Source organism: Equus caballus, chromosome 13 (genome assembly GCF_041296265.1).
Source record: "Equus caballus isolate H_3958 breed thoroughbred chromosome 13, TB-T2T, whole genome shotgun sequence".
Taxonomy (NCBI): Eukaryota; Metazoa; Chordata; class Mammalia; order Perissodactyla; family Equidae; genus Equus; species Equus caballus.
Window position 1 is genome coordinate 7307166 of NC_091696.1, and position 27870 is coordinate 7335035.

Sequence of the window (27870 nt, forward strand, 5' to 3'; positions counted from 1 at the left end):
CTTCCGCCTCCGAGCACCTCCCATCGTGGCCATGGGCGCCAATCATGAAAGGTACCTGTTGCTTTGGCCAGGGGAACCCCCAGAAGCACCGCTGAGTGTACCTTCCCTCTTCCAGTTACTCCTCTGAGCACGAGCACGAGTGGCCACCAAGCCCCTGGTGGTCAGGCCCAGCATTGCAGCAACAGGCGGGAAAGCAGGCCGTGAAAGACACACCTCGGTTCGGGGCCTGGAGGCAGCGGTTCCAGCAGGGCCCAGGGCGCAAAGGAGAAGGCCGTGCAGGCTCCGGGGGTGATGTGAGGGACCTGCGAAGCCTCTCTTGCTCCCTCTCTCCCTGCACTGGCCCCGGCGTGTGCACTTTCCCCACGAGGCCTCCTCACCGCAGCCAGGGCACTGACTCCACTCCACGTCCAAATGAGGACCCCGAGGCTCCAACAAGGATGGCCTCGGTCCTGCTCTGCAGAGGAGGGGTCCTGTGCTCTGCCACGTTCTGCAGTAGCCAGGTGCCCAGCCCACCTACAGCTCAGGCTGCCCTCTGCCCAGAAAGGCCTCGAGGGACTAGAAGGCCCAGTCCAAGGCCTCGGAGCACGGTGGGTCATGGATGGACAACTGAGATCGATAGACTCTTCTACCAGCTTGTGGGGTCCTTGGAGTCACTCCTCTAGGCTCCTCAATTGACGGAGGAGTAACCTCAGGCCTTCCATCCACTAGCCCCTTCCACACTGGGGGCGGGGACATCCTCCATCCAGGTGCCCAGAGTGGTGGACACAGGACCCCAGACCTTGTCAGGCATCTCTCCTCCTCATGCTGCAGACCTGGGCATGTTGCTAGGGGACTGGAAAACCCTGGGCCGAGGCAGAGCCACCTCTTTCTTCTTTCCAGCTGTCACCTCCCCAGTGTGCACTCCCCTCCTGACCCCCACCCTGGGCAGGCAGAGTGTGTGTGAGTGTGAGAGTGAGTGTGCGCCCAGGTGCGGATGCCCAAAGGAAAGGGCCCCCAATGGGAGGGCGTGGACAGAGGTCCCCCAGGATCTTAGGGGCTCTCCTTCCCAAGGCCAATCTCCTGGGACGCTAGAGCTGGCCCAGGGGCCTGGAAGCCTCGCTTCTCCTCCGGACTCTGCCCACCTCGTGGGCCCAGGGCCGGTCCCTGTTTCCCCTGGCCTCAGCTTCCCAACTGTCCCGTGAGGGTTGCGCAGGAACCGCATCAGCCCTGCTCGGCATGGACACAGCCCTGGCCTCCTGCCCCCCTGGGTGTGACGGGTCTCCCAGTCCTCTCTCCCTCGGGGCAGCCGGGCCTCCTGTCCCCGGCCAGGCACACAGAGCAGCCCTGCCGGCAGCACACGTGGGGGTCCCCGCCCCCAGCACGCCTGTGGACCACAAGAGGCTCCTGACACGGCTGCTTTCGATCAGTGCTTCTGAAAATATTGCATGATTCCACTGATAGGAGCCATCCAGAAAAGATTGACCAAAACCTGCCAGAACACAGAATAGGCGTTGTCAGGGAGCCAAGGAGGAATGAGGCATGAGCGCTTTGGGAAAAGGCTTCCCTTGTGGAGAAGGGAATGTCCAGCAAGCGGACAGTGGTGATGGAGGCCGAGCATTGGGACTGTGCTTAACGCTCGGGAATTGTACACTTGAAAAGGAGAAAATGCGGAGTTCTTAAAATATAAATAAATTTATTTTACAATTTACATAAAGACCAAAGAAAGACAAGAAAACGAGCAACATAAACGGCTACACAGACATAAGGGGGAAGCAGGGAGAGGAAGGGAGGTCGTGGTGAGGGAGCAGGTGGAAGGGATGGGTCAGGAGCTGGGGATGACGGGGGATGGAGAGTGAGCTCTCCCGGGGACAATGCTGGGGCCTGAGCGGGCTCCAGGGCTCCAGGAGGCTCTGGAGCAGGGGATGGCTCTCCCTGCTCCCTGGCGACCACTTCAGCCTGCCCCAGGGCACTGGCAGGAGCCCGAGCAGGGGATGGCTCTCCCTGCTCCCTGGCGACCACTTCAGCCTGCCCCCGGGCACTGGCAGGAGCCGGAGCAGGGGATGGCTCTCCCTGCTCCCTGGTGACCACTTCAGCCTTCCCCAGGGCACTGGCAGGAGCTGGAGCAGGGGATGGCTCTCCCTGCTCCCTGGCGACCACTTCAGCCTGCCCCGGGGCACTGGCAGGAGCCGGAACAGGGGATGGCTCTCCCTGCTCCCTGGTGACCACTTCAGCCTGACCCGGGGCACTGGCAGGAGCCAGAGCAGGGGATGGCTCTCCCTGCTCCCTGGCGACCACTTCAGCCTGCCCCTGGGCACTGGCAGGAGCCGGAGCAGTGGATGGCTCTCCCTGCTCCCTGGCGACCACTTCAGCCTGACCCGGGGCACTGGCAGGAGCCGGAGCAGGGGATGGCTCTCCCTGCTCCGCTGGTTCCATGAGATCCGGCTGCATGGCTCCTGCCCTAGCCTGAGGAGGGGCTGGCTCTCCCTGCTCCCGTCCTGGGGCGCTGCTTGTCTCCTGCCCTTGTGCAGGAGCTGCTGGAGGTGATTGTGCTCCCCGCACACGGGCTGGGGCCTGTGCTGGCTCTGATCCTTGTGCAACAGTCCCTGAGGACGGCAGCCTTTTCCCCACGCCTGCCGCTACGCTGTTCCTGCCCAGCTTCTCCTCCCTCGGGGAGCTGGACTCCGTGTCCCGAGTGGACCTCTGCAAAGACAGTGACCAACAGTCAGCCCAGAAGCATCAGAGCCCTGCTCAGCTGCCCCTGCTCTTTCTTCTGCCCTCTGCGCCTAATGCTCCCACATCAGGCACCACCCTGTGTCTGCGCAGAATTCTCCCCGGGATGAAACAGATAGACCTCAGGGGCTCGGGAGAAACCTCGGGCAGACGGTGCTGCCCGGCACTCCACGCCCCACCCGATCAGCCATGAGCTGGGGTGGGAATGGGCCCGGCCCACCAGGCTTCTAACCCCTCATCAGCCTGCTCCTCCTCGCGGTGGTCCACTCACACAAACCACCCTTCCACACACACACACACACACACACACACACATGCACACACACACTAACACACACACACACACACACACCCAGGGAGGGGACTTAGGGCTGTCCCAGTGAGACCACATTGGTGGCCTGGCCTTGATTTCCCACTCAGGCCGTCCCCGTGTCACCTTTGTGTCCGTGCATACAAACGTCCTGAGTTGTGTCGAGCGGGACAGGAGCCCGTATCTGCATCCTGGGCGCTCCTTGCGAGCTCTGCTGAGGCTGCGGCCCTGGCACATGGGAAGACAACAGGAAATCATGGTGCTCCTTCTAGACAACTGCTAGATGACTGAGCTCTTGGGGGCTGTGTCTAGGAGCTGGGAACTTAATGCTCAGGAATTGTACAATTTAAAAGGAGAAAACACAGATGTCTTAAAATATAAATCCATAAATCTATTTCAAGGTGACACAAACACCACAACAAGACAAGAAAATGAAAATTATAAACGGCTACACAGACATACAGGTTAAGGTGGGAGAGGAAGGGAGGTTGTGAAGAGGAAGAAGGTGGAAGGGATGGGTCAGGAGCTGGGGAGGATGGGCGTTGGAGAGTGAGCTCTCCCGAGGACAGGGCTGGGGCCTGAGCTGGCTCCAGGATTCCAGGAGGATGTGGAGCAGGGGATGGCTGTCCGTGGTCTCCAGCTGTGGCTTCAGCTGGCTCGCCAGCCCCAGCAGGAGGCAGAGCAGTGGATGGCTCTCTCTGGACCATGGCTGGGGCTTCAGCAGTCTTCCAGGCACAGGCAGAATCTGGAGCAGGGGATGGCTCTCCCTCTTCCCTGGCTGCGACTTCAGCTTGCTCCTGGGCCCTGGCAGGAGCTGGGGCAAGGCATGGCTCTCCCTGTTCCGGGGTCACATGTTCAGCTGGCTCCACAGCCTGGCAGGAGCTGGAGCAGGGGATGGCTCTCCCAGCTCCTGGGCCCTGTCTTCAGCTGGCTCCACAGCCCTAGCAGGAGCTGAAAAGTCAAAGCCTGTGTCTTTCCAGTGCTGGCAGACCCCATCTCCCTCCCCCAAGCTCCGCTCACAAAGCCAACCTGTGGCTGTGACAGCAGTGCCCAGCTGCCCCCTGCCCTGGATTACAATGGGCACAGATATATTGGGGGGTTTCCTGCCAACCTCTGCCCAGTGTCCACTCACAGAGTGGCATCAAAACTTCCTCAGTCCCAGGACTGGCGTGCTCTGCTCTCATCTGCGAGCTCCCCAAGGTCCCCTCTCTTAGCTGGGGCTGGGAAGGACCCTACATGTCCCCACATCCAGACCCAGTGGCTCAGAAAGGTGGCCCAAGATGGCCATGGGGTCCTAAAGGTCAGCCTGAGAGATGCTGCCAGGAGGGTCCTGTGGTAGGTGGGCAAGTTTCTCTTGGTGCCATCAGCTTGGCGTGGGGGCCGCGACTTTCCTGTCTCTCCAGAGCCTTCTCTGCTGACCTCCATGGCTTCCTCTGTCACCTCACAGGGGATGAGCACCACCAGACCCTGCATTTCCTTGTGGACACCACACTGGTCACTGAGGCCATGCTGCCCGGTGGGGAGGCCACAGTGGGCATCTCTGAGTTCCCCGGCTCCCTCTCTTCCACCAGAGGCCTGTGGCCTGCAGAGGGTGGGAGGGGAGCCTGCTGGTGCTTGGGGGGCTCTGGAACCCGTGAATCTTGAGAGTTGAGGTGTGCACACCTCTCCAGCTTGGATGAGTGCCTGGGCGGAGGGCAGTGGCATGGGCAGCACCTCTTGGGGGACTTGGGAGACCCCCGTGGAGGATGGAGATGCAGAGCCAGCCCCCCCCAACTCTCTGTGGGTGAGGACTGGGGCTGAGGGAGAAGGAGGTTTGTAGTGAACCAGGGGAGCCCACGCCGAGGGTGGAGCCAGAGCAGACACTTCTAATTGGAGTGAGGGAAGCGGTGCCCAGGGCTCCCCCTGTCCCTGCCTCTCCCCTCCTTGGCTTTCACCACTCTGGACTGTACAGGGATGGGGTGGGCGAGGGGCGAGGGGCGAGGGGTGGAGGTAGTGTAGACGGTTTGAGCTTTTCTCACCAGGGAGAGGCACAGAGGCAAAGACACAAGCTCAGAGCCAAGGTGGTGGCTCCCAGCGCCCACTCACCCCGCCTCTCGGCAGCCTGGCCCAGGAACCCCGTTTCCCTCCCTGTGCCGCCTGCCTCCCCACCCTGAGCCCAGAGACCCTCAGCCCCCATGGGGCATCTTCCTCAGGCCTCCCTGAGCCACGGCTGCCCTCAGGGTCCGCCTTTGCCTGCAGCCTGCAGGAAACGTGGTAATGGGCTCTTGGGCCTGAACATGGGATCAAGGGTCACCCAAGATGGCAGCGCCCAGCATGGGATTTCTCTGACGTTTTCTTCATGTCACACAAGGGACCTGAGCTCCACGTGGGCAGGAAACATATTGGGTTTTGCTCCCTGGTGAAGTTACAGTGCTGGGCACACAAGCAGGGAATAGAGGCCACTGGCTGAATGATTAAAAGAATGAATTCCTACCTGAACGAATGAACGGATGAGGAACAAGTGAAGGCCTGAATGAATGAATGACTGGCTGAATGAGTGAGTGAGTGAGGCCATGAGTGAATGAGTGGATGAATAAGCCAGTGAACGGAAACACAGACGCCGCGATGCAAATGGGAGGAGCCTCTCTTTCTTGTCCTCTGGCCTCTGCCCAGCTCAAGGGCCCAGCCAGTCCCTGCCGCTCCTGGCCTCCGTTTCCCCACTGTCCCCTGAGGGGCGGGTGGTGGGGCTGCAGCAGTCCAGCTTGGCGTGGCCATGGCCGGGCTCTCTCCGCGGGCTGTGGCGGGGACGCACTCGGAGCTGCAGGGCCTCCTTCCAGCGGCCGGACATGGGCGGACCCCGAGGGCAACCAGGCTCGCGTCCTGGCCCTGTGCACAACGGCCAGAGAAAGCGCGTGCCCGTGACCGCCCGCCGCGCGCATGCGCACCGCCAATGGCGCCCAAGGGCCGCTCCCAAGGGTCTTGTCCTGCCTTCTGCTCCATGGCCAGGTTGGGTGGGGCGTGCGGAGAGGTCCTGGGTCCCAGGGGCCAGGCTGTGGGCGCGGCGAGGGGAGCAGAGAGAGGTGGCCTGTTCCCCCAGAAGCCTCGGCCCCGCGTCCCGGGCCAGCCGGCGCCCGGAGGCCGGGAGAAGAGGCTCCGGGGCTGGAGAGAAGGCCTCTGAGCCCGGAGACCCGCCTGTGGTTCGCCCTGTGGGCCGGACGCAGGGGACAGGGGCCCTTTGCTCCGTGTCCCGGTCCTTTATCACTGAGGGCTGTTCGTCGGCGTCTGCAGGGACAGCAGGAGACCTCCGTCACCTCGGTGAAGGACACGGCCCTGGCCTGGTGAGCCTGCAGGTGAGAGAGCTGCTGCCCGCCACCAAAGGCGGCACCATGCTGCCACCCGTGTGTCCGGCCCTGTCTGGACCCCTGAGGGAGGGACAGGGACCTGGTGGCAGGAGCACACCTGTCGCAAATGTGGATGCTACCTGGCCGAGGAGACCAATGTGTCTCTGCTCATTTATGATGAGTTGATGCGTTTACTGTGGGGGACTATAGGGACGAAGGGGTCAGGACTCAAGTCGTTTGGTTCAAATGTCCGTGGGGATAAACTGAAAATGGCAACTCGCCCTAGAGTTTTCTCCTGTCCAGTAGACTGTTTCCTTTCTGCGTTGGGGAAAGAACGAAAATGATGGTATATTTTACCCTTTGCAAAAATAAAGCACCAACCTTTGTTTCTTTAAAATGATGTGAAAAGTTACTGGTATCCTTCAAGTTTTGTTTGGGGGTCACTTGATGGTAAACAGGCAGCTTTCTTCGAAAATGTCTTGTTCTAATGATCAGGCCACTCCTGGCACAGGGAGCAGAGATTTTCATGTCTCACCAGGTTGAAAGGCCCTGGGCCAGCTGTCAGAGACACCACCAGCATCCCTGTGTCTCAGTTTCCTCATCTGTAACATCGGGCTCGGCTGGAGGGCCTAAGTGGTTTCCAGAAGTTCCTGCAGCTCTGACAGCTGATGCCTTAAGTTACCAAATGTTCCTGAAGACATGAAACAGGGGACAAAAATAGTTTTTTCCCCTTGAGGGTCTAAACTGGTAAACAGACAGACGAGAGAGGCCGAGCTCTCAGATGAGTGGTTCCAGTGAAACTCGCTCACAGCCTGTGTGTCATGGAAAGTTCCCATTTCTGTGCTCACTGCACAGGTCCTGCTCCTTCCGTCTCACCAGAGTTCATCGATGCCCTTGGGCACTTTCATTCATCTTTCAGCAGGATCTGTGTTCACCCTCATGGGTCCCTGACTATCACACCAATGAGTCAATAATGTTCACTTGTTCCAAGTCCTGTTGTTTAAAATCCCATCTCCAGCTCTGTTCTGGGCAAGTTTCTAAGGAAACCTCCGTGTCTTGGAGTGATTGAATTAGAGAGAATGTTACAGCCTATGCACTCTCGTTTTCTCCCTTTCGGTGTGTTTCCCACATGGAATAGCTGCTTTGAAAATCAAAAGATAAAATTTCCACTCTGTCCTCTGCCAGCTACCCTCTTGCCTAGAGAGACACCATAAGCTGCACCTGCTTTCCCTTGGGAAGATCGAGGCATAAATTCAAGGCAACATTTCTTTAGTGTGAAGGCTAGGGTTAGGGCTGCTCCCGCCCATGCTGCTGGCTGGAGCAAGTCTGCACCCCCTTCCTGACACCAGCATCCCCCATCCTTTCCTTCTGAGGATGTCTTTGCCCATTTCCCTGGGGGTGGGCTTTGTGGGGCTGTGACCCACATCCTTTGGATTGGTTGGGATTCAGCTGTAGCCAGTGCCTCGTGCTACTTATCGTGGGACAAAGACACATCGCAAAGTTAAAAGAAAATTGCTCTTCTTTTTCTTTTTTGAAACAGCTTTGTTGACATATAACTGCCATGCCGTGTAATCCACCCATTTTCAGTGTACGATTCAGTGGTTTGTGGGATATTCACAGAGCTGTGCAACCATCCCCACAATAGTAGAACATGTTCATCCCCTCGAAATGAGACCCTGTACCCATGAGAAGTCACTCTCATTCCCCCATCCCCATGGCCCTAGGGAACCCCTCAACTACTCTTGTCTCTCTCTGTCTATTTTGGACATTTCATATACACGGAATAATACAATACAGGTCCTTTGATGGCTCCTTTAATGTAGGATGTTTCAAAGTTCATCTGCATTTATAACACATGTCAGTAATTGATTCTCTTTTATGCCAAATAATATTCTGTTGTCTGGATATACCATGTTTTGTTTATCCACTAACCAGTGGAGGGGTATTTGGGTTGTTTCCAACTTTTGGCTCTTGTGAATCCTGACGCTATGAACATTCGTGTTCAAACTTTTCATATGTTTCCATTTCTCTTGGGTACATACCTGGGAGTGGAATTGTGGCGTCGTATGGAAACTGCGTCTAGATTTTGAAGAGCTGCCGGGCTGTTTTCCAAAGGGCTGCACCATGTTTTATTTCAAGCCAGCAACGTATGAGGATTTGAATTTCTGCCCATCCTTGTCGACACTGCTTACTGTCTACCTTTTAAATTACCACCGTCCTAGTGGATGGGCAGTGATATCTTGATTGTGGCTTTGATTTGCTTTTCCCTTCTGAATAATGATCTTGAGCATTTTGCCTGTGCTTTTCAGCCTCTTGTGTATCTTCTTTGGAGAAATGTCTGTTTAGCTCCTTTCCCCATTTTTAAGTTGAGTTATTAGTTTCTTTATTATTTTTTATTTATTTATTTATTTTTAATTCTTTATTTTTTTATTTATATTTATTGAGTTAATGATAGGTGACAATCTTGTGAAATTTCAGTTGTACATTATTGTTTATCATTCGTGTTGTAGGTGCACCACTTCACCCTTTGTGCCCACCCCCCACCCCACCTTTCCCCTGGTAGCCACTAATCTGTTCTCTTTGTCCATCTTTTTAAATTCCTCATATGAGTGGAGTCATACAGAGATTATCCTCCTCTAACTGGCTTATTTCACTTAACATAATTCCCTCAAGGTCCATCCATGTTATTGCAAATGGAATGATTTTGTTCTGCTTTGCAGCTGAGTAGTATTCCATTGTATATATATACCACATCTTCTTTATCCAATCATCTGTTGATGGGCACTTAGGTTGCTTCCATGTCTTGGCTATTGTAAATAATGCTGCAATGAACATTGGGGTGCATAGGACTTTGGAATTGCTGACTTCAAGCTCTTTGGATAGATACCCAGTAGTGGGATGGCTGGATCGTATGGTAGTTCTATTTTTAATTTTTTGAGGAATCTCCATACTGTTTTCCGTAGTGGCTGCACCAGTTTGCATTCCCACCAGCAGTGGATGAGGGTTCCTTTTTCTCCACAACCTTTCCAACATTTGTTACTATTAGATTTAGATATTTTTGTCCTTCTAACGGGTGTAAGGTGATATCTTAGTGTAGTTTTGATTTGTAATTCCCTGATGATCAGCGATGATGAACCTCTTTTCATGTGCCTGTTGGCCATCCGTATATCTTCTTTGGAGAAATGTCTGTTCATGTCTCCAGCCCATTTTTGGATCGGGTTGTTTGATTTTTTGTTGTTGAGTTGTGAGTGTTCTTTATATTATGGATATTAAGCCTTTGTCAGATATATGACTTGCAAATACTTTTTCCCAGTTGGTTGGTTGTTTTTCTGATTCAATCCTGTTTTCATTTGCCTTGAAGAAGCTCTTTAGTCTGATGAAGTCCCACTTCTTTATTTTTTCTGTTGTTTCCCTTCTCTGAGAAGACATGGTGTCCGAAAAGATCCTTTTACTACTGATGTCAAAGAGTGTACTGCCTACGTTTTCTTCTAGAAGCCTTATGGTTTCAGGTCTCACCTTTAGGTCTTTGATCCATTTTGAGTTTATTTTGGTGAATGGTGAAAAAGAATGGTCAATTTTCATTCTTTTACATATGGCTTTCCAGTTTTCCCAGCGCCATTTATTGAAAAGACGTTCTTTTCTCCATTGTATGCTCTCAGCTCCTTTGTCAAAGATAAGGTGTCCATAGATGTGTGGTTTTATTTCTGGGCATTCAATTCTGTTCCATTGATCTGTGCACCTGTTTTTGTACCAGTACCATGCTGTTTTGATTACTGTAGCTTTGTAGTATGTTTTGAAGTCAGGGATTGTGATGCCTCCCGTTTTGTTCTTTTTTCTCAGGATTGCTTTAGCAATTCGGGGTCTTTTCTTGCCCCATATAAATTTTAGGATTCTTTGTTCTAATTCTGTAAAGAATGTCCTTGGGATTCTGATTGGGATAGTGTTGAATCTGTAGATTGCTTTAGATAGAACGGACATTTTAACTATGTTTATTCTTCCAATCCATGTACATGGAATGTAGTTCCATCTCCTTAGGTCATCATTCAATTCTCTCAGAAAGGCCTTGTAATTTTCATTATATAGGTCCTTCACTTCTTTAGTTAAATTTACCCCAAGTTATTTTATTCTTTTTGTTGCAATTGTGAATGGTGATGTGTTCTTGAGTTCTTTTTCTGTTAGTTTGTTATTAGAATATAGAAATGCTACTGATTTATGCAAATTGATTTTACACCCTGCAACTTTGCTGTAGTTGTTGATTACTTCTAAGAGTTTTCCAATGGATTCTTTGGGGTTTTCTATATATAAAATCATGTCGTCTGCAAACAGCGAGAGTTTCACTTCTTCCCTGCCTATTTGGATTCCTTTTATTCCTTTTTCTTGCCTGATTGCTCTGGCCAGGACCTCCAGTACTATGTTAAATAAGAGTGGTGAAAGAGGGTATCCTTGTCTCGTTCCTGTTTTTGGGGGGATGGCGTTCAGTTTTTGCTCATTGAGTATGATGTTGGCTGTGGGTTTGTCATATATGGCCTTTATTATGTTGAGGTAGTTTCCTTCTATGCCCAGTTTGTTCAGAGTTTTTATCATAAATGGCTGTTGGATCTTGTCAAATGCTTTCTCTGCATCTATTGAGATGATCATGTGGTTTTTATTCCTCAGTTTGTTGATGTGGCATATCACGTTGATTGATTTGTGGATGTTGAACCATCCCTGTGTCCCTGGTATGAATCCCACCTGATCCTGATGTATGATCCTTTTGATGAATTGTTGAATTCTGGTTGCCAAAATTTTGTTTAGAATTTTTGCATCTATGTTCATCAGTGATATTGGCCTGTAGTTCTCTTTTGTCGTGCTGTCCTTGTCAGGCTTTGGTATCAGCGTGATTTTGGCCTCACAGAATGTGTTAGGAAGTGTTCCATCCTCCCTAATTTTTTGGAATAGCTTGAAAAGGATAGGTATTAAATCTTCTCTGAACGTTTGGTAGAATTCCCCAGGAAAGCCATCTGGTCCTGGGGTTTTATTCTTTGGGATGTTTTTGATTGCTGTTTCAATCTCTTTCCTTGTGATTGGTCAGTTCAAATTGTCTGCTTCTTCTTGAGTGAGCTTTGGGAGATTGCAGGAGTCCAAAAATTTATCCATTTCCTCTAGGTTATCCATTCTGTTAGCATAGAGTTTTTCATAGTATTCTCTTATAATCCATTGTATTTCTGCAGAGTCTGTTGTTATTTCTCCTCTTTCATTTCTGATTTTGTTTATTTGAGCTTTCTCCCTTTTTTTCTTTGTAAGTCTGGCTAGGGGTTTGTCAATTTTATTTATCTTCTCAAAGAACCAGCTCTTTGTTTCATTGATCCTTTCTACTGCCTTTTTCGTTTCACTAGTATTTATTTCTGCTCTGATTTTTATTATTTCTCTCCTTCTGTTGACTTTGGGCTTTATTTGTTCTTCTTTCTCTAGTTCAGTTAGGTGTAGTTTAAGATGGCTTATTTGGGATTTTTCTTGTTTGTTAAGATGTGCCTGTATTGTGATGAATTTTCCTCTTAATACAGCTTTTGCTGTATCCCATATGAGCTGATATGGCATGTTATCATTTTCATTTCTTTCCAGGTATTTTTTGATTTCTTCTTTAATTTCTTCAATGATCCATTGCTTGTTCAGTAGTGTATTGTTTAGTCTCCACATCTTTGTGCCTTTCACAACTTTTTTCTTGTAATTAATTTCTAGCCTTATAGCATTATGATCGGAGAAGATGCTTGTTATTGTTTCAATTTTTTTAAATTTGTAGAGGCTTGCCTTGTTTCCCAACATATGGTCTATCCTTGAGAATGTTCCATGTGCACTTGAGAAGAATGTGTATTCTGCTGTTTTAGGATGAAGTGATCTATATCTATCTACTAAGTCCCATTGTTTTAGTTTTTCGTTTAGCTCCACTATTTCTTGATTGATTTTCTGTCTGGATTATCTGTCCATTGATGTGAGTGGGGTGTTGAGGTCCCCTACCATTATTGTGTTGTTTTTAACATCTTCCTTTAGGTCTGTTAATAGTTGCTTTATGAACCTTGGTGCTCCTATGTTGGGTGCATAGATATTTATAAGTGTTATTTCTCCTTGATGAAGTGTCCTTTTGATCATTATATATTGTCCCACTTTGTCTCTCTTTACCTGTCTTATTTTGAAACCCGCTTTGTCTGATATAATAATTGCAACACCTGCTTTTTTTTTGCTTGCTATTAGCTTGAAGTATTATCCTCCACCCCTTGACTCTGAGCCTGTGTTTGTCCTTGGGGCTGAGGTGTGTTTCCTGGAGGCAACAAATTGTTGGATCTTTTTCTTTAATCCATTTTGCCACTCTGTGTCTTTTTATTGGAGAGTTCAATCCGTTTACATTGAGAGTGATTATTGATGCATGTGGACTTAAAGCTGTCAATCTGTTTCTCATTATCTGGCTTTCCTGATTTTCTCTTCCTGTGTGCTTTATCCTACCCATGTGATACGGCGATTTCTTACGCTGGGTTTCATAGATTTTTCCTTATTTATGATTTGTGTCTCTGTTCTGTTTTTTAGTTTAGTGTCTACCCTGAAGTTTGTATTTAGAATCTCGTGTATAATATAGTCTATTCTCTGGTGGTCTCTTAGTTACTTGGCCTAGACTGATTTAGTCCCTTTGCTCTTCCCCTCCTAAATTATTATCTTCGTTTCTTATTCCAACTCATGTTATGAGTTTGTAGTTAGAGTGATAAGATCCTCTTTGCTTTGGTAGTTTCCTTACCTTTACCCTAATGCTATAGTTGAATATTTGCTATCCTATTCTGGTTCTATTTATCTGTCTCGCTACTCTGTGGTTTGTGACCCCTTTCTCCATTTTTTCTTTTTTCAAGTATGAGAGCCTTCTTGAGGATTTCTTGTAGTGGAGGACTTCTGATTACAAATTCCCTTAATTTTTGTTTGTCTGGAAAAGATTTAATTTCTTCCTCATATCTGAGGAATATTCTTGCTGGATAGAGTATTCTTGGCTGAAGATTTTTATCTTTTAAAGTTTTGAATATGTCACTCCATTCTCTCCTAGACTGTAAGGTTTCTGTAGAGAAACCCACTGAAAGTCTGATAGGAGTTCCTTTGTAGGTTATTTTCTTCTGTCTTGCTGCCCTGAGTATTCTTTCTTTGTCTTTCATTTTTGCCATTTGTACTACTATATGCCTTGCAGTAGGTCTGTTTACATTGACAAATCTAAGAGATCTGAAAGCTTCCTCTACACACATTTCTCCCTCAATCCCTAGATTTGTGAAGTTCTCTTCTATAATTTCATTAAGCACACTTTCTGCTCCATTTTCCTTTTCCGTGTTCTCAGGAATTCCTCTGATCCTTAAATTCTTTCTCCTCATTGAATCCACTATCTCTTGGAGATTTTCCTCATTTTTTTAAATTCTTAGTTCTCTTTCTTACTCTGTCTGGAGCCATTCAGCCTGTCTATATTCGATTATGCTAATTTGCTCTTCTATGGTGTCTACCCAGGCATTCCGGGAATCCGTATTCTGTTTTATCTGGTCCATTGTGTTTTTCATCTCTAATAATTCTGTTTGATTCTTCTTTATAATTTCAATCTCTTTTGTGAAGCAACTCCAGAACTCGTTGGCTTGTTTCTCTATCTTTCTCTCTACCTCATTGAGTTTTTTGATTATAGCTGCTCTGAACTCATTTTCACTTAGGTTACCTATTTCCAAGTCCTCAGGACTTAATTCTGTGTTTTTATTGTTTTCCTTCTGGTCTAGAGCTTTTATAAGTTGCTGGATGGTAGAGGAGCGGTTTTTTCCCATGGTGGTAGAATTCGGTTGCAGTTACAGCCTGTCGCCACAAGATGGGGGTCGAGAGCTGCATGTTCTGAGCTCTGCGCCTTCGGGCAAGATGGCTGCACCCAGCGTGGTTCGCCAGGGGAAGGGGCGGTTTTTCTCACGTGCCAGTCTGGATTCAGGTCATTTCTGTTCTCTGGTCTCCTGGGGCCCTGGGTTTATGGGGTCCCTGCGCACAGAAGCTTTCCCCCCGTCAGCAGGTTTCCACTGTACCACCAGCGGGAGTCCTGGATGATACCCCTGTTGTGCGGCCCCTCCCCCGCTCCTTCCCTCACTGGCGGCAGCAATCCCACACTCTAGGGGAGGGAGCGAAGTTCTCTCCTACTGCCTTCCAGCTCCTCCGAGGCCAGCAGCAGGGTCTCTGTCCTCCATATTTTTGATACTGTAGGTCTCCAACGTCCTGGCATTAGGTTTATTTGCTGAAATTGAGTTTTTTTCCAGTCCTTTGTTGCAGTTTGGAGGGGAGACAGTCCCGTGTCAGCTCACCCCACCATCTTGCTCAGTCCACACCTGTAGTTTCTTTATTATTGACTTTTAAGTGTTCAGTATGTTTTCTATACGCAGGTCTCTTATTATACTTGTGATTTGCTTGGGTATTGTCCCATTCAGCAGGTTGTCTTCTCACCTTCTTGATACTCTCGTTTGAGACACATGTGTTTTTAATTTTGTTGAGGTCCAATTTATTTCTTTTCTATTTTATACTAGTGCTTTCGGTGTCATCCCTGGGAAATGATTGCCTGACTCCAGGTCAGAAGTTGTGATCCCATGTGTTTTCCTGTAGGAGTTGTGTAGTTCTGCCTCCTATGTGGTGTTGGATCTCTGTGAGGTCATTTCTGGAAGTGTTGTGAGGAAGGAGTCTGACTTCCTCCTGTGCATGTGAATATCCAGTTGTCTCGATCCCATTTGTTGAAAAATTATTCTTTTCCCTTTGAACTGTCTCATCTCTCATCAAAATCCAACTGACTGTAAACATGAACATTTATTTCTGGTCTTTCAGTTCTGTTCCATTATCTGTGTGTTTATTTTTCTGTCGGTACCACACTGTTTTCATTATTGCAGCTTCACAATGAGTTTTAAAGCAGGAAGTGTGAGCTCTCCATCCTGTTCTTCTTCTTCGAGGTTGCTTTGGCTCCTCTGGCTCCCTTGCATTTCTCTATGAATTTCGGGATTGGCTGGTCAGTTACTGCAAAAGAGGCTGCTGAGATTTTGCTCGAGGTTGCATTGACTCTGCAGTTCTCTCCATGCAGTATCACCATCTTCATAGTATAAAGTCTTCTGATCCATGAATATGGGCAGTCTTTTCATGTATTTTGGCCCTCTTTAATTGCTTTCAATAATGTTTTGGAGCATTTGTTGTACAAGTCTTGTACTTCTTAAGTTAGATTTATTACTAAGGATTTTATTGGTTTGGATGCTATTGTAAATTAACCTATTTTCTTACTTTCATTGTCAGTTTTTCATTGCTAGCATGGAGAAGTAAAATTGACTTTTTAATTGAAATATATTAGTTTCAGGTGTAAAATATAATGATTCCATATATGTGTATATTCCCAAATCCTACCGCCGTGAGTCAAGTTTGAATCCATCGCCTTGTTACTGAGCAAGGGCTTGCTGCCTGATGCGCATAGAAGCCAGGACTATGGCCTTGGCTTTTGAGAAAAGAAGAGCTTCATTGCAAGGTCGTCTCACAAGGTAACAGGGGGCAAATCTCTCCAATCTGTCTTCCCAATGCAGGTTTGGGGTCACATTTCAGCACTGGTGGACTAGTAAGCTGCTGCTGGGACCACGTGGGCTGCCGGGCTGGCCTTGACTCGGTAATCAAGCTACTTGGGCTGCTGGAAGCCAGATTGTCCTTATTGAAGGGCTGCTTGCTTCCGGTGTCAGTGTTTCTGAGGATTCTTGTCTCTGGGGACCTCCTGGGGTCATGGGTTCCTGCCTGGCATGTGCACAGTGCTGTCTGTGCAGTTGAGCACCAGGATTGATTAATCAACAACCTGTTTTAATGGAGAAAAACTAGTTTAAGATGGTCAGTGTTTTCTGTGCTGTTGCAACCTCATATAGTTACAAAATTTTTTTTCTTGTCTTGAGAATTTTTAGCATTGACTCTCTTAGCAACTTTCCAGTAGACAATATAGTACTGCTAACTCTAGTCACCACAATGCACGTTAAGTCCTCAGGACTTCTTCATTTTAGAACAGGGAATTTGTACCTTTTGACCCCCTTGCTCCCTTTGCCGACCCACTACCCCTTCCCCCTGGCTGCTGACAACCTGTTCTCTGCATCTATAGCTCAGACATGTGGGTTGCTTCTGTGTCTGGGCTCCTGTGAATCATGCTGCAGTGAACACGGGGGGCAGATGTCTGTCTGCAGGAATGTTTCTGTTTCCATTGTGTAAATACCCAGAAGTGGAATTACTGGATCATATGGTGGTTCTATTTTTAATCTTTGGAGGAACTTCCATACTGTTTTCTATGGTGGCTGCACCAACTTGTAGTTCCGTAGATTGGTGGTGGTTTTGTTTTTTTTTACTGATCTTGTATCCTGCCATCTTGCAGAAGTCGTTTATTCGTTCCAATACTTTTTCTGTGTTTTCTCTGATTTCCTATATACATGGTCATGTCATTTGCAAATAGAGAGAGTTTTACTTCACTCCGTCCAATCTGGATGCCTTTTATTTCATTTTCTTGCCTATCTGACATGGCTAAAACCTCCCGTAAATGTAAAATAGAATTGATGGGAGTGGCCCTTGCTCACCTTGTCCTGACGTCAGGGACGAGGCTTCCAGTCTCTCCCGTGAAGTATGATGCATGTGAGCTCTGTCTTGTTCACAGATGCCCTTTCCCAGGCTCAGGGAGCTGCCTTGTGTTTCTAGTGTCCTGAGTGTTTTGATCACAAAGGGCGTTGGATTTTGTCCAATGGCTTTTCTGCATTTAGTGGGAATCAGCTTTCCCAGCAGCTTTCAAACCATGAAATCACCTTCCCTGCCCTCTCCCTCCATCTCTCTCCCTCACACAAACACACAGACCTCTCTGGAAGCAAATCAGAATCCACCCAGCAAATCCTTGCTAAAAGTTGTCCAAGGAGTCATCTAGACCTCTTGCCCCCGGTTATCCTTGCCTGGCTGCTGCGTAGCTAGGGGCGGCCCCCACTCCACACAAGTGATGGCAGAAATTCACATGCTCCTGATGATTTGTGAGGGTGCTGACTCCCTCTGGCATGCACACGCCATCATTTTTCTTCTCTTGACTGACTGTAGAGTGGAAGCATTTAGCACAAAAGGAGAGGACCGTGCAGGAAGGAGCATGTATCGAGTGCGAGTGCTAAAGGGTCACAATAGACAGGCAAAATGTTGACTTCCCCAAGAAGTGTGTTAAAGGAAATGCGACATATTCTCGACAGCCCTTTCTGGCATGGAAGTCCGCATTCTGCAAATACTGCTTTGGGTTTATTTCCTGAGGCCTCATATATTGCTTTTGTCTTGCAGGAGTTTGGTTGCTGACCATGTTGTCGAACGGCCCTCAGGAGGGTGAGCTTTCTGTTCCTCAGTTTGGCCTGTCGCAGGTAAGGGGCCTTGGGGTCCTTTGTGTCTTCAGCTAGGAAAGGGTCACCTGGGCTTTCCCCAGAATTCCCTGGCGGTGCTGGGAGCGCCCGACATGCAGTACAAGGTCTGGACTGGACAAATGCTTCATCTGCAAACTTCCTATGGCGCTGAGTTTCTAAAGCCCTCGAATGACATGGATTCTGAAATGGAAAAGTGAAGGACAAAGGGACTTCAGCAATGTGGTTGCCAGGCTTCTCCCGAAAACAAGCAACAGGATACACACCCACGTGCATGTGCGCACATATACAGATGTGTGTATACGTATGTGGAGAGAGAGACTGACTTTAATATACTGGCCTGTGTGAGCATGTGGGCTGGCGAGTCCACAGTCTGCAGGCCAGGCTTATAGACTAGAAGCTGTGGCAAGTTAGGTCTTGCTGAAGGTGCATATGAAAGTGGGGCTGACCCCCTGACCAGGTGATTGTAAGGCTCAGCTGTGTGTTGCTGCTATGGTCACTTTACTCACTTTATTGGGTGAAGTGAGCCCCAACACAGCTGGCTGAAAGGTCTAATAGCACATACCTGCTGTTGTTTTGCTATAAAGTGAGTCAGGCCCCAGTGTGGCTGGTTGCTAGTGTCACGGCCTCACATTTTCTTTGGGCCTTTGGTCTGCGGGGCTGTTGTTAGCTCTCTCAGGAGCTCAACCTTGTGACGCCAGACTCAGGGATGGGAGCACACAATCATTTCAGGTGTTGGAAGGTGGGCAGATTCCCTCTTTGTTGTATAAGAATGCCAACAGCACAAGCCTGCTGCACCTGAGAAGTCTCACCACCCCACTGTGGGACCATAAACCCCATCAACACAGGCCCACCCTGTGTACATGCCCTGCTCTGCTGAAGCAGACCTGCTTGTCTTGCTGTAGAGGTCCAGAACACACCACCTACACAGCCCCACAAGTTCCCTGTTGGCTGGCTAGTGGGTGGGGTGAGTCCCTAGGGCAGGGCGCCTTCCCTGGATGAGCTGGATTAAATCACTGCTCTAGTGGGTAGGCTAAACCCCTCAGCTAACAGACCATGGGAAGAAATACAATTGCATCTGCCACTGTCTGTCTCAGAGGCCTGTATTATGTCACAATAATGGCTCCGACCAGTGTTCACTCCCTGGGGTGGTGATCCCAATCACCTTCTGCCTCTCTGAGATGTGCTCAGAGCTTATCCAGTGAGTCTTTTTTTTTAACCAAAGGACTATGCACCTTTCTTTCTGGTGATTTTGTTTGGTTTTTAGAATGGGTGAATTTCTCCATGGGCCCCTTGAAAGCAGGCTTTTCTTTCTCTTCTCTTCAATAGGTTTTCTGGGGGGTATTCTCCTTTGGGTTTAATAACCAGCAAAGCCAGTTTGTCTTTGGTTGTGCTGAATTTGAAGGCTGCTTATTATGACATCACTCTCCCCCTCAGATCCCCTGCTCCTTCAGGAAAAGCTTCATACCTTAAAATGTCTCTGGCTTGAAGCACCATGGCAAGAATGTGACTCTTTCCTCAGCAGGAAGGTATCTCTGCCTCTTACAACTCAGTCAGTGTTGTTCTTTGTTTTCGGGGTTCGTTTTACACAGTCTTCAGTTCTCACTCAGAGGTAATCATTCCACAGGGGTAAATTTGTTGTGTCCATTGGAGAAGGTCAGTTCAGAGTCCTGTGTTACCACCTTCCCAGCAATCCTCTTGTCATTGATTTTTGACTGTTTTGTTATCACGTGTCTTGGAGAGGGTCCTTTTGTGTTGAGATAATTGAGTGTTCTACTTGCACAATGGATTTGTACATTCAGTTCCTTCCCCAGGTTTGGGAAGTTCTCAGCTACCATTTCTTTAAATAAGCTCTCTACTCCCTTCTCTCTCTCTCCTCATTCTGTGATATCCATTACCCTTATGTTGTCATTTCAAAAGGAGTCAGATAGTTCTTGTAGAATTTCTACATTTTAAAAAGTGTTAGCTGTCTCTCCTCTTCTACCTGCCCCATTTATAGCTATCTTCAAGCTCACTAATTCTCTCTTCCACATGACATGCTCTTTTTACAATGTTTTCCAATGCATTCTTCATCTCATTCATCGAGTTCTTCACCTCCAGAATTTTTGCTTAGTTCTTCTTGAAAGTTTCGATCTCTTTGGAGATTGAAGTATTCCTTCTGTTCATTGATTTCATTCCTGAGGTCATGAAACCATCTTTCTGAGTTTTCTTGAAGTTCACTGAGTTTATTCATGATAGCTATTTTGAATTTTTTGTCCATTAGATCGGAATCTCCCATGACTTTATGTTTGGGTTTCGGAGGATTGTTTTCTGTAGCAAATACATTTTTTATTTAGGTACAGTTTTGTTTTGATTCAAACTTTTCAATTGCTTAGAGATTAGAAGCCTTTTTTTGTTTTCAGTAGGTGTCATTATAGTAATTGTTTTTGATTTCTCTTACCTGAGCTGTGTCTGGCTATATCTGCGGATCTGCAAGTTCTATCCTCCAGCTCCTCTATTTTGTGTCACATGGATACTCTCTTTGTTGCTGCCTGCCCTTCTGGGGCCCACTGATGGCTTTTTATTGCTTGCATTTCTGTGGTTGCTGGCTTTGCTCTCAGGACACGGAAATGGTCAATGTAAAGCCACATCTGAGATCTACTGAGTGGGAAGCTCCAGCACAGCTGTGGGGATTGGGGTTGGGGAGGTGGCGAGAGAGACTGGTACAAGCAACACTGTCTCAGCTGTTGCCTGTTACCCTTTGGTCCCAGGAAACACTGCTGTTGGGAAGTGGGAGTGCTGTGCACACCTGGTGCCACCAGGCTCTGAGCTGAGGACAGGGGTTTGGGATCATGGGACTCCACCTTTGTAGCTCCTCTGCTTCCTGTAGCCACAGGTGTCACTGCCCCTGCTTGGCTGCAGTCACACGTACACCTCTGCTGCAGACCACTGTGTCCTCTGGGATCAGGGGCGGCTGGCTCATCTGCCATGGCTGGGGATCCAGGATCCTGGGTGCTGCCTCCACTGCTCCCTCATTTAGGCTTTTCTGTGTGCTCCAATTCACTTTCTTTGCATGTACTGATGTGTAGATCTTTCCATCACCCTGATGTTTGGTGCAATTTAGCTTTTGTTGAGTTTTGAATGTTTTAATCATTGTAGATCGAAGAGCAGAGACTCAAGGATCCTCTCACACCACCATGATGATGATGTCTTCTAATTACTACAAATTCTTAACCCCATATGATATACAATGTTTATTTATTAGTTTTACCAGTAAGTTCCATGGGGGGAGAGACCATGGTTGCTTGTTAATCACCATATATCATGCTACCCAATATGACACTGGGGACATAGCAGAAGCTCATCAAATATTTGTCAAATAAATTACTGAATTATATAAATGCCACCATTGTCTTAACCACAGAGATATTATATTCTGGTGAGAAGAAGAGCACCAGGTAAAAGCATTAGAGAGCAGGTTTTGAAGAGAGTGATGATACATTGAACCTACACCAAGAATAAACAAGATAAGATCAGTGAAACAAGACATTTTAGCAACTGAGTTGAGTTAGAGAAACAAGGAATAGCTCAACATGTAATGGAGAGAAAGAGCAGTGTATGACAATGAGATGGGAGTAAATATGAAGGAGATGTAGGGACATGCCATTTTCTTCTTTGATATCTGTATCTGAAGTCTTTTGACATGTTATATTAATGTTGAATATGAAACTGGAGTATGACCAAGAGCTAGAGTGGGAAACACTACTGGCAATTGCCTGTCTCTATTCCTTGACTTCTGTTCTATGATATTGCACGTGGCAGAACCCCCAAAAGTGTCCTATGAGCAAAGGAGACTAGATTTTTTGCAGTCTGTCTTCTCAAAAGGGTTGGATAGAAAGGAGCTAGAAAGATCTGTGTTTAAAGATGAAAAACAAGCCAGAGACTCTAGGAATTGTTTCTCTCCATGCTTAATTGGCCCTTGGAGAAGTCATTCCCATGTTACCGTCAGAGTGATGCTCCTTGAAATATCTCATGCCCTGACACCTCCCAACGAACTCCAAGAAAGCCCTTTGGGAATGCTTATCTCAATGCACACAGGGAGTGTAATTGACATCTTGAAGTAATGCTCTCCAGAAGAGACTCAGGATGTGTCCTCTGGGTTGAATCCCTGACGCCATACATTGAGTGCCCTTGATTTGCCTCAGCTGACATAATAGGGCCTCTCTGTTAGAAGGCTGTTTTATTTCTCACAGATGTTTGCTTCTTTTCCCTCATGTTTAGCTCATTCTGGCCAAGTCTCTTCTCATTTTTACCGCTATGATTCCTGCTGAGGAAAGATTCATGCAGTCAAGAAGGGGATTCTACTAAAAAATACCAGTGCTAGAGGCAAATTCTTGTTTTATTTGGTAGGAAAGGAGGTGTAAAGCTAAGAAGAGAGTGCCTTGAGTGATCCAAAATAGCAGAAACTCCAAAACAGATTTTCTTTTAGCTCTGGACCTATTGATGATTAAGCTGGTATTAAATGAACCTTCTTAATCTGGTAACATTAATGGAAATTCTTTTTGCCCAAGCTCTTGTTGTCCTTTTGGATGGAGAGGTACCTGAAATATATATTTAGAGGCAGATGAAGGATATTCATTATTCAAAGGCCCACCTATTACAAGTTCAATAGGTTCAGTTACTTAATCTGTCCTGATGTGTGCTGATGGAGTTCAAAATCTGAGCCCAGATTGCAAGAGCATTACTATGGATGCTATTGTTCCTGATGATGCTCTGTCGCTAGGATAATTAGTGTAGACAATGATGACTGTGTAGGACATGGTGTTCTATGCCATTCTACCAGTAAATGCAGATGACCAGGGTTAGAGAAGGAAGTCTGATGAGCACCTCAGAAAAGACTTGTTTGGATGATCAGTAGCCAATGTTTGAGTTAGTGTGGATCTATGCTGCCCTCGCCATTTCACTTCTATACTTGTTCTCTCCACAATTCTCTGCAGCAGAAATTCCAGGTAAGATAATTTTGGGGCTCGAGGTGTTCAGGAAACCTTCACTAAAAACTAGGGCAACCTCTGGCATTGTTAGCTTATTCCCTCATCCCTAAAGTCAGAGGGTGATATTGGTCAGTCTGTGAGGAAAGCTGGCTGAGAAAGCAGAGAAAAAAGTCAACTGAGGGTCACAAATCAGAATGGGAAATTATTAGGAAAGTTGTCTAAGGGAGGCAGAGAGACAGGACTCAGATGATGAGAAAACCAATGCTATGGACATTTAAAAGGTGGAAATTAATGAGGAAAGAGATAGAGACGTAGATGAATACTTTAATACAAGGGAAATATATGGATGGCTTGATAGGGTTGGAGTGACCAGGGGGAACATGGGATATTGGACCCTTCGTTCACAAGAAGCTGAGTTTGAAATAACAGTACGAGGAGACAGCCAAAAAGATGACCCTAGGCTGCATTAATTGGAGAGAGATAATATATGTGACCTCTTTCTTACTGGTCAATTTATCCTTTGGAGAAAACATTCAGTTCTGACTTCTTTGCTCTAAATGGTAAGCAGATAATGTGGAAAGCAAGAAGATCTAGGAGATGTTTAGGAAAAAATACAAAGAGGTATTGGGTGGATATTTTGGAGATTAATTTAGATTATCAATTTTTCAAGTTGGGCTTCACCATGGAGATGAAGCGCTCATTCTGATCAGCATTCCTGTGAGAATGAGATAAAGGGCCAAGTGGGAATGTGATTGACTAAATGTTATAGAATTTGGTTGATTAAATGTTATAATCTTAATTTGATCAGCCTGATCCATAATTTAAAGAGACTCAGGTCTACTGAGGACTTATCTCTTGTTTGTTTTCAGGTATATAACAATGGTGGTTTTGTTATTTGTCAACATGGTACCCGTATATATCTCATAAACCATACTTAATCTCCAAATAAAGACCATACCAAGTTCTCCTTCCATATAACATAGTGCGACTACCCCACATACAATCAAAAACTTGTTAATCTTTTCCCAAGAAAAGGATATAAATCACACCAACCCTTTCCACTTAAGAAGATACCAAATCGCTTCCTTGTCTTGGTTGAAATTCATTCTACTTCTATCTGGTTCCTACTCCCCTTTTTATGTCTTATGACTGATATACTTAGATATGAACCTAACTACATTAATATACCATACGTTAGAAAGGGGATATCTGAGGGGGAAAACTCAAACAATTCAGTTAATTATATTTAGAAAGTATTCATAACAAAAGAAAGAAGAAATACCTGTTACTACTACAGTTTTTGTTTCTGCAGCTGCTCACATAGTCATGTCTGGTGTATATAACAGTCTTCTTTCACACCATTCCATATTTCCTTTGTCTGCATTTCATCATGTTTCCTTTTCTGGTGGGATGACCCAAACTTTCGTTCCTGAAGGATCTGGGTCATTACCAATCCTGTGTGAATTGGATTTGCATAGTTTTCCACTGACTTTCATCACAGGGCATTTGAGTACAGAGGTGCCCCCTAGAAAATCTCCTGCCTTCCAGACATGCTTCTCCTCATCCCCATGGTGTAGTAGAAACTCAGTAACCCCTTGCTAGTCAGGATCAGCCATGCAAGGCAGTGTATAGTAACTTCCTTTGCTTGTTGATTCAGTGATAGGAGGAGTCCATGTTGCTGAGCCCATGTGTAGCCTTCATCCTGGTTTCCCTGGCTACTCTGTTTGTGAGGCCATTATCATGAACGAGAGTGACTGAGGAAGAGTGTAACTGTCTTCCACAGAATGGGTTAGCACTTGGATAGGATGTCTCATTCTGTGGACGGCAGGAATGGATATTTCTTCCTTGTTTTTATATGACTATTTCACATGTTTTTGGTTCTATGTGGGATAGTGATATCATGTTAGGTAAAAGGATGACTGTTGTGTTTATTTTGGGATGAAGTGTGGCTTAAGGAGATGTGCATGTGTGCCAGATTGGCAGGAGATGGACTCTGGTGGCTTTGTAATGTGTCAACTTGGCTAGGATGGACTACATTTCCCAGAATTCCCATTTTTTGTGTTTCTGGTTAAGGTGGGTCACAGGAGAGACTGTCCCAGAGCTTTAGAGGCAGAAGAGAAGCAGCCATTTTGTAGTGTACAGAGATGGCATCTGATCTGCTGATTCTCCTCATCCGTGCGAAGCAGCAGGTGGGCCTGCAATTGTTCTGCCTTCCCCTGGGTCCTCCTTTAGCGCCTCTGACTTCCAGGCCAGGTGTGTGTGTTTAGGCTCCTGAATATGGGCCTCAGCTTCTGTAAGACACTCACACCGCCAATTCCAGTGGCAGCAAGAACAGACATGGCTTTCAGTCTGCCCTTTTGGGGTTATATCTCATTCTTGTGGGTTCCAGCAGGCCCTTGATCTACCACACTTTATATCCACTTTATAGCTTCCTGACTGCTTGTGCCATGGACTTGAAGTTCCAGCATCAGACACAAGGGTGACAGCCTTATATAGACCGCTTAAGCAGCTTTCACTATTGCATAATGCAAAATTTCTGTACAATCCCATTAAGTACATACATATGTATATATGTATATATACATATGTATGTATAAAACTCTCAGTGGTTCAGCTTCTCTGGATAAACTCTGACATAATAAGTAAGAAAGCATATATGTGTACTTTATATATATATATATATACATATATAATATATATTATACTAAATATAATTTAGTTTAGTAAACATTTAGTCTCTCTCTATAAAGCATATATATATATATATACTTATAAAAAGTATATATGTGTGTGTGTGTATTTCTTTCTTAATGAGGAGAGGCTCTTGTTTGATTTTTGGCACTTAGAGGTTAGAAATTCCGGAATTTCTAAGTGTCATGTTTGTGAAGAAAGATTTGACATTCTCATTTTAAAGGGCTATTTCAAGAATTTGGGCTGTTGAATAACTAGAAATAGAAAAAAAAGTCTTCAAAAATCGTGTGGTAAATCAAATGGTCTTATTGTAAGGTATGCTGAACTCCACTATTTCTGATATCACAATTCTTCTCCACTTCCTGTTTCCCCAGGGACAGAGAAAGGGGAGATGCGGCAGAGGAATCAGACCTCTCCAGTAGACTTCATCCTTGAAGGGCTCTTTGATGAGTCCCTCACTCACCTTTCTTTTCATCTTGACCATGGTGGTCTTCCTGATTGCGGCGAGTGACAACATCCTCACCATTCTCCTCATACGTGCAGATTCCCAGCTTCATACACCCATGTACTTCCTGCTCAGCCAGCTCTCCCTCATGGATCCGATGCATGTCTCCACAACCATCCCCAAGATGGCTACCAACTACCTATCTGGCAAGAAGTCCATCTCCTTTGTGGGCTGTGCCACCCAGCACTTCCTCTATTTGTCTGTGGCTGGTGCTGAGTGTCTTCTCCTAGCTCTGATGTCCTATGACCGCTATGTTGCCATTTGTCATCCACTGCATTACACTGTTCTCATGAACAGAAAGGTGGGACTTATGATGGCTCTTGTGTCATGGTTGGGGGCATCCATAAATTCCCTAATTCACACGGTGATCTTGACGCAGTTCCCTTTCTGTGGGCCTCGAAAAATCCACCACTTCTACTGTGAGTTTCCAGCTGTTGTGAAGTTGGTACGTGGAGACATCACTGTCTATGAGACCACAGTGTTCATCAGCAGCATCCTACTTCTCCTCCTCCACATCTTGCTGGTTTCTACATCCTATGCCTTCATCCTCCACAGCATCATTCAGATGCATGCAGCTGGGAGTAAGAGAAATGCCTTTGCCACTTGTAGTTCTCATCTCACTGTGGTTTCCCTCTGGTTTGGTGCCTGCATGTTCTCATATATGAGGCCCAGGTCCCAGTGCACTCCATTGCAAGACAAAGTTGGTTCTGTTTTCTATAGCATCATTACTCCCACACTGAATCCTTTGATTTATACTCTCCGGAATAAGGATGTAGCTAAGGCTCTGAGGAGAGTGCTGGGGAGAGACAGCAATTGGAGTTGCCCTGAGTATGCCAATAGAATGGGATAATCTCCTTACAGTGATCTGAGTAAACCTTTAAGAGTTTTCAAGGGTTCAGGTTCCCGATGACTACTACATAAACGAAGTGGTCAGCACACAATTCCAGTATTCTAACTTGGTCGCAGGCATCAAAGCACCATAGAGTACTATCTTACTCCATTTGGGTTGCTATTCCAAAAATACCACACACAGGGTGGCTTAAACAACAAACATTGTTTTCTCTCAGTTCTGCCAACTGAGAAGTCCAATATCAAGCCTTGAAAGTGCTTGACACTCTCTCATTTCCTTTTTATCTCTTTTTAGATGTAAGCATTTCTAAGCATGTTCCTGACTACCCTATCCAAAGCAGCACTCTCCATTCTGTGTGCCCTTCTTTCACTTTGTAGCACTACTTTACAAGATGTTACACAAAATTACTTTACATTATACTTATTGTCTATTTTACAAGTATGCAATCTCCCTGAGGGCAAGGACTTTACTTTGTGTACTATTGTTTCACCAGAGTCAAGAAAAGAGCCTGACATGAACCAACTGCTCAATAACTATTTGTTGCATGGGTTAATAAATGAAAAGGACCTGGATTATTTTACTGTCCCACATGACATTCAAGGTAATTAATTCAAAGAGCTGAAGATATTATAAAAAGAATACTACAGTGGATAGCTTGGTAAGAATCATTTGTCTCAGCCAGATATTAATCGCGTGTATATGCAGAGGCCTGGCATCCCAGTGAACTTTCCTGGGGTCTAATGGTCTGAGGGATGCCAGAGTGAGGGACAAATTTTTATATCCTGCTTTCCCTACTAGTTAAAAATGTCATGAATCCCTGGGTCCATCTTCAGAATAATAACTCTTAAGATTTGAGAGGAAAGTTATACTGTCTTCGACAACTAAGTATTTTCCCCTGAGAAACAGCTTTTTAGCCATCTGTAATCAGGTGAGCCACCCCTCATGAGCTGGGTGTCATCTTACCCACCTAGCCCTGAGGTTGGATTTACTTTGTAATACTCCAATGACAAGTAGAATTAATTTTTACACAAACTATACCTGGGTTGTTTCTGAAGTCCCAAGGGTGATTCATAAACAGCTAGCTCACAATCCCAGTTAGAGACAGGGGGTTATTCT

At 46.6% G+C, this 27870-nt stretch overlaps 1 protein-coding gene, 1 long non-coding RNA gene and 1 pseudogene across 2 annotated transcripts; 2 read left to right on the plus strand and 1 right to left on the minus strand.

Moving 5' to 3' along the window:
- Positions 1-1658: 1658 nt before the first annotated feature.
- Positions 1659-5908, minus strand: LOC138917079 (skin secretory protein xP2-like). Its single transcript, XM_070231552.1, has 3 exons — positions 5493-5908; positions 3146-3970; positions 1659-2679 (listed from the first exon to the last, which is right to left on the minus strand). Exons 2-3 carry the CDS (start codon positions 3275-3277, stop codon positions 1678-1680), a joined length of 1134 nt encoding a protein of 377 aa, XP_070087653.1. The 5' UTR covers positions 3278-3970; positions 5493-5908; the 3' UTR covers positions 1659-1677.
- Positions 5909-5926: 18 nt separating this feature from the next.
- LOC138914998 (olfactory receptor 2AE1-like) lies at positions 5927-26754 on the plus strand (annotated as a pseudogene).
- LOC138917082 (uncharacterized) lies at positions 19160-27405 on the plus strand. Its single transcript, XR_011424527.1, has 2 exons — positions 19160-19267; positions 27248-27405. It is a non-coding gene; the product is annotated as an uncharacterized lncRNA (long non-coding RNA).
- The last annotated feature ends 465 nt before the right edge of the window (positions 27406-27870 follow it).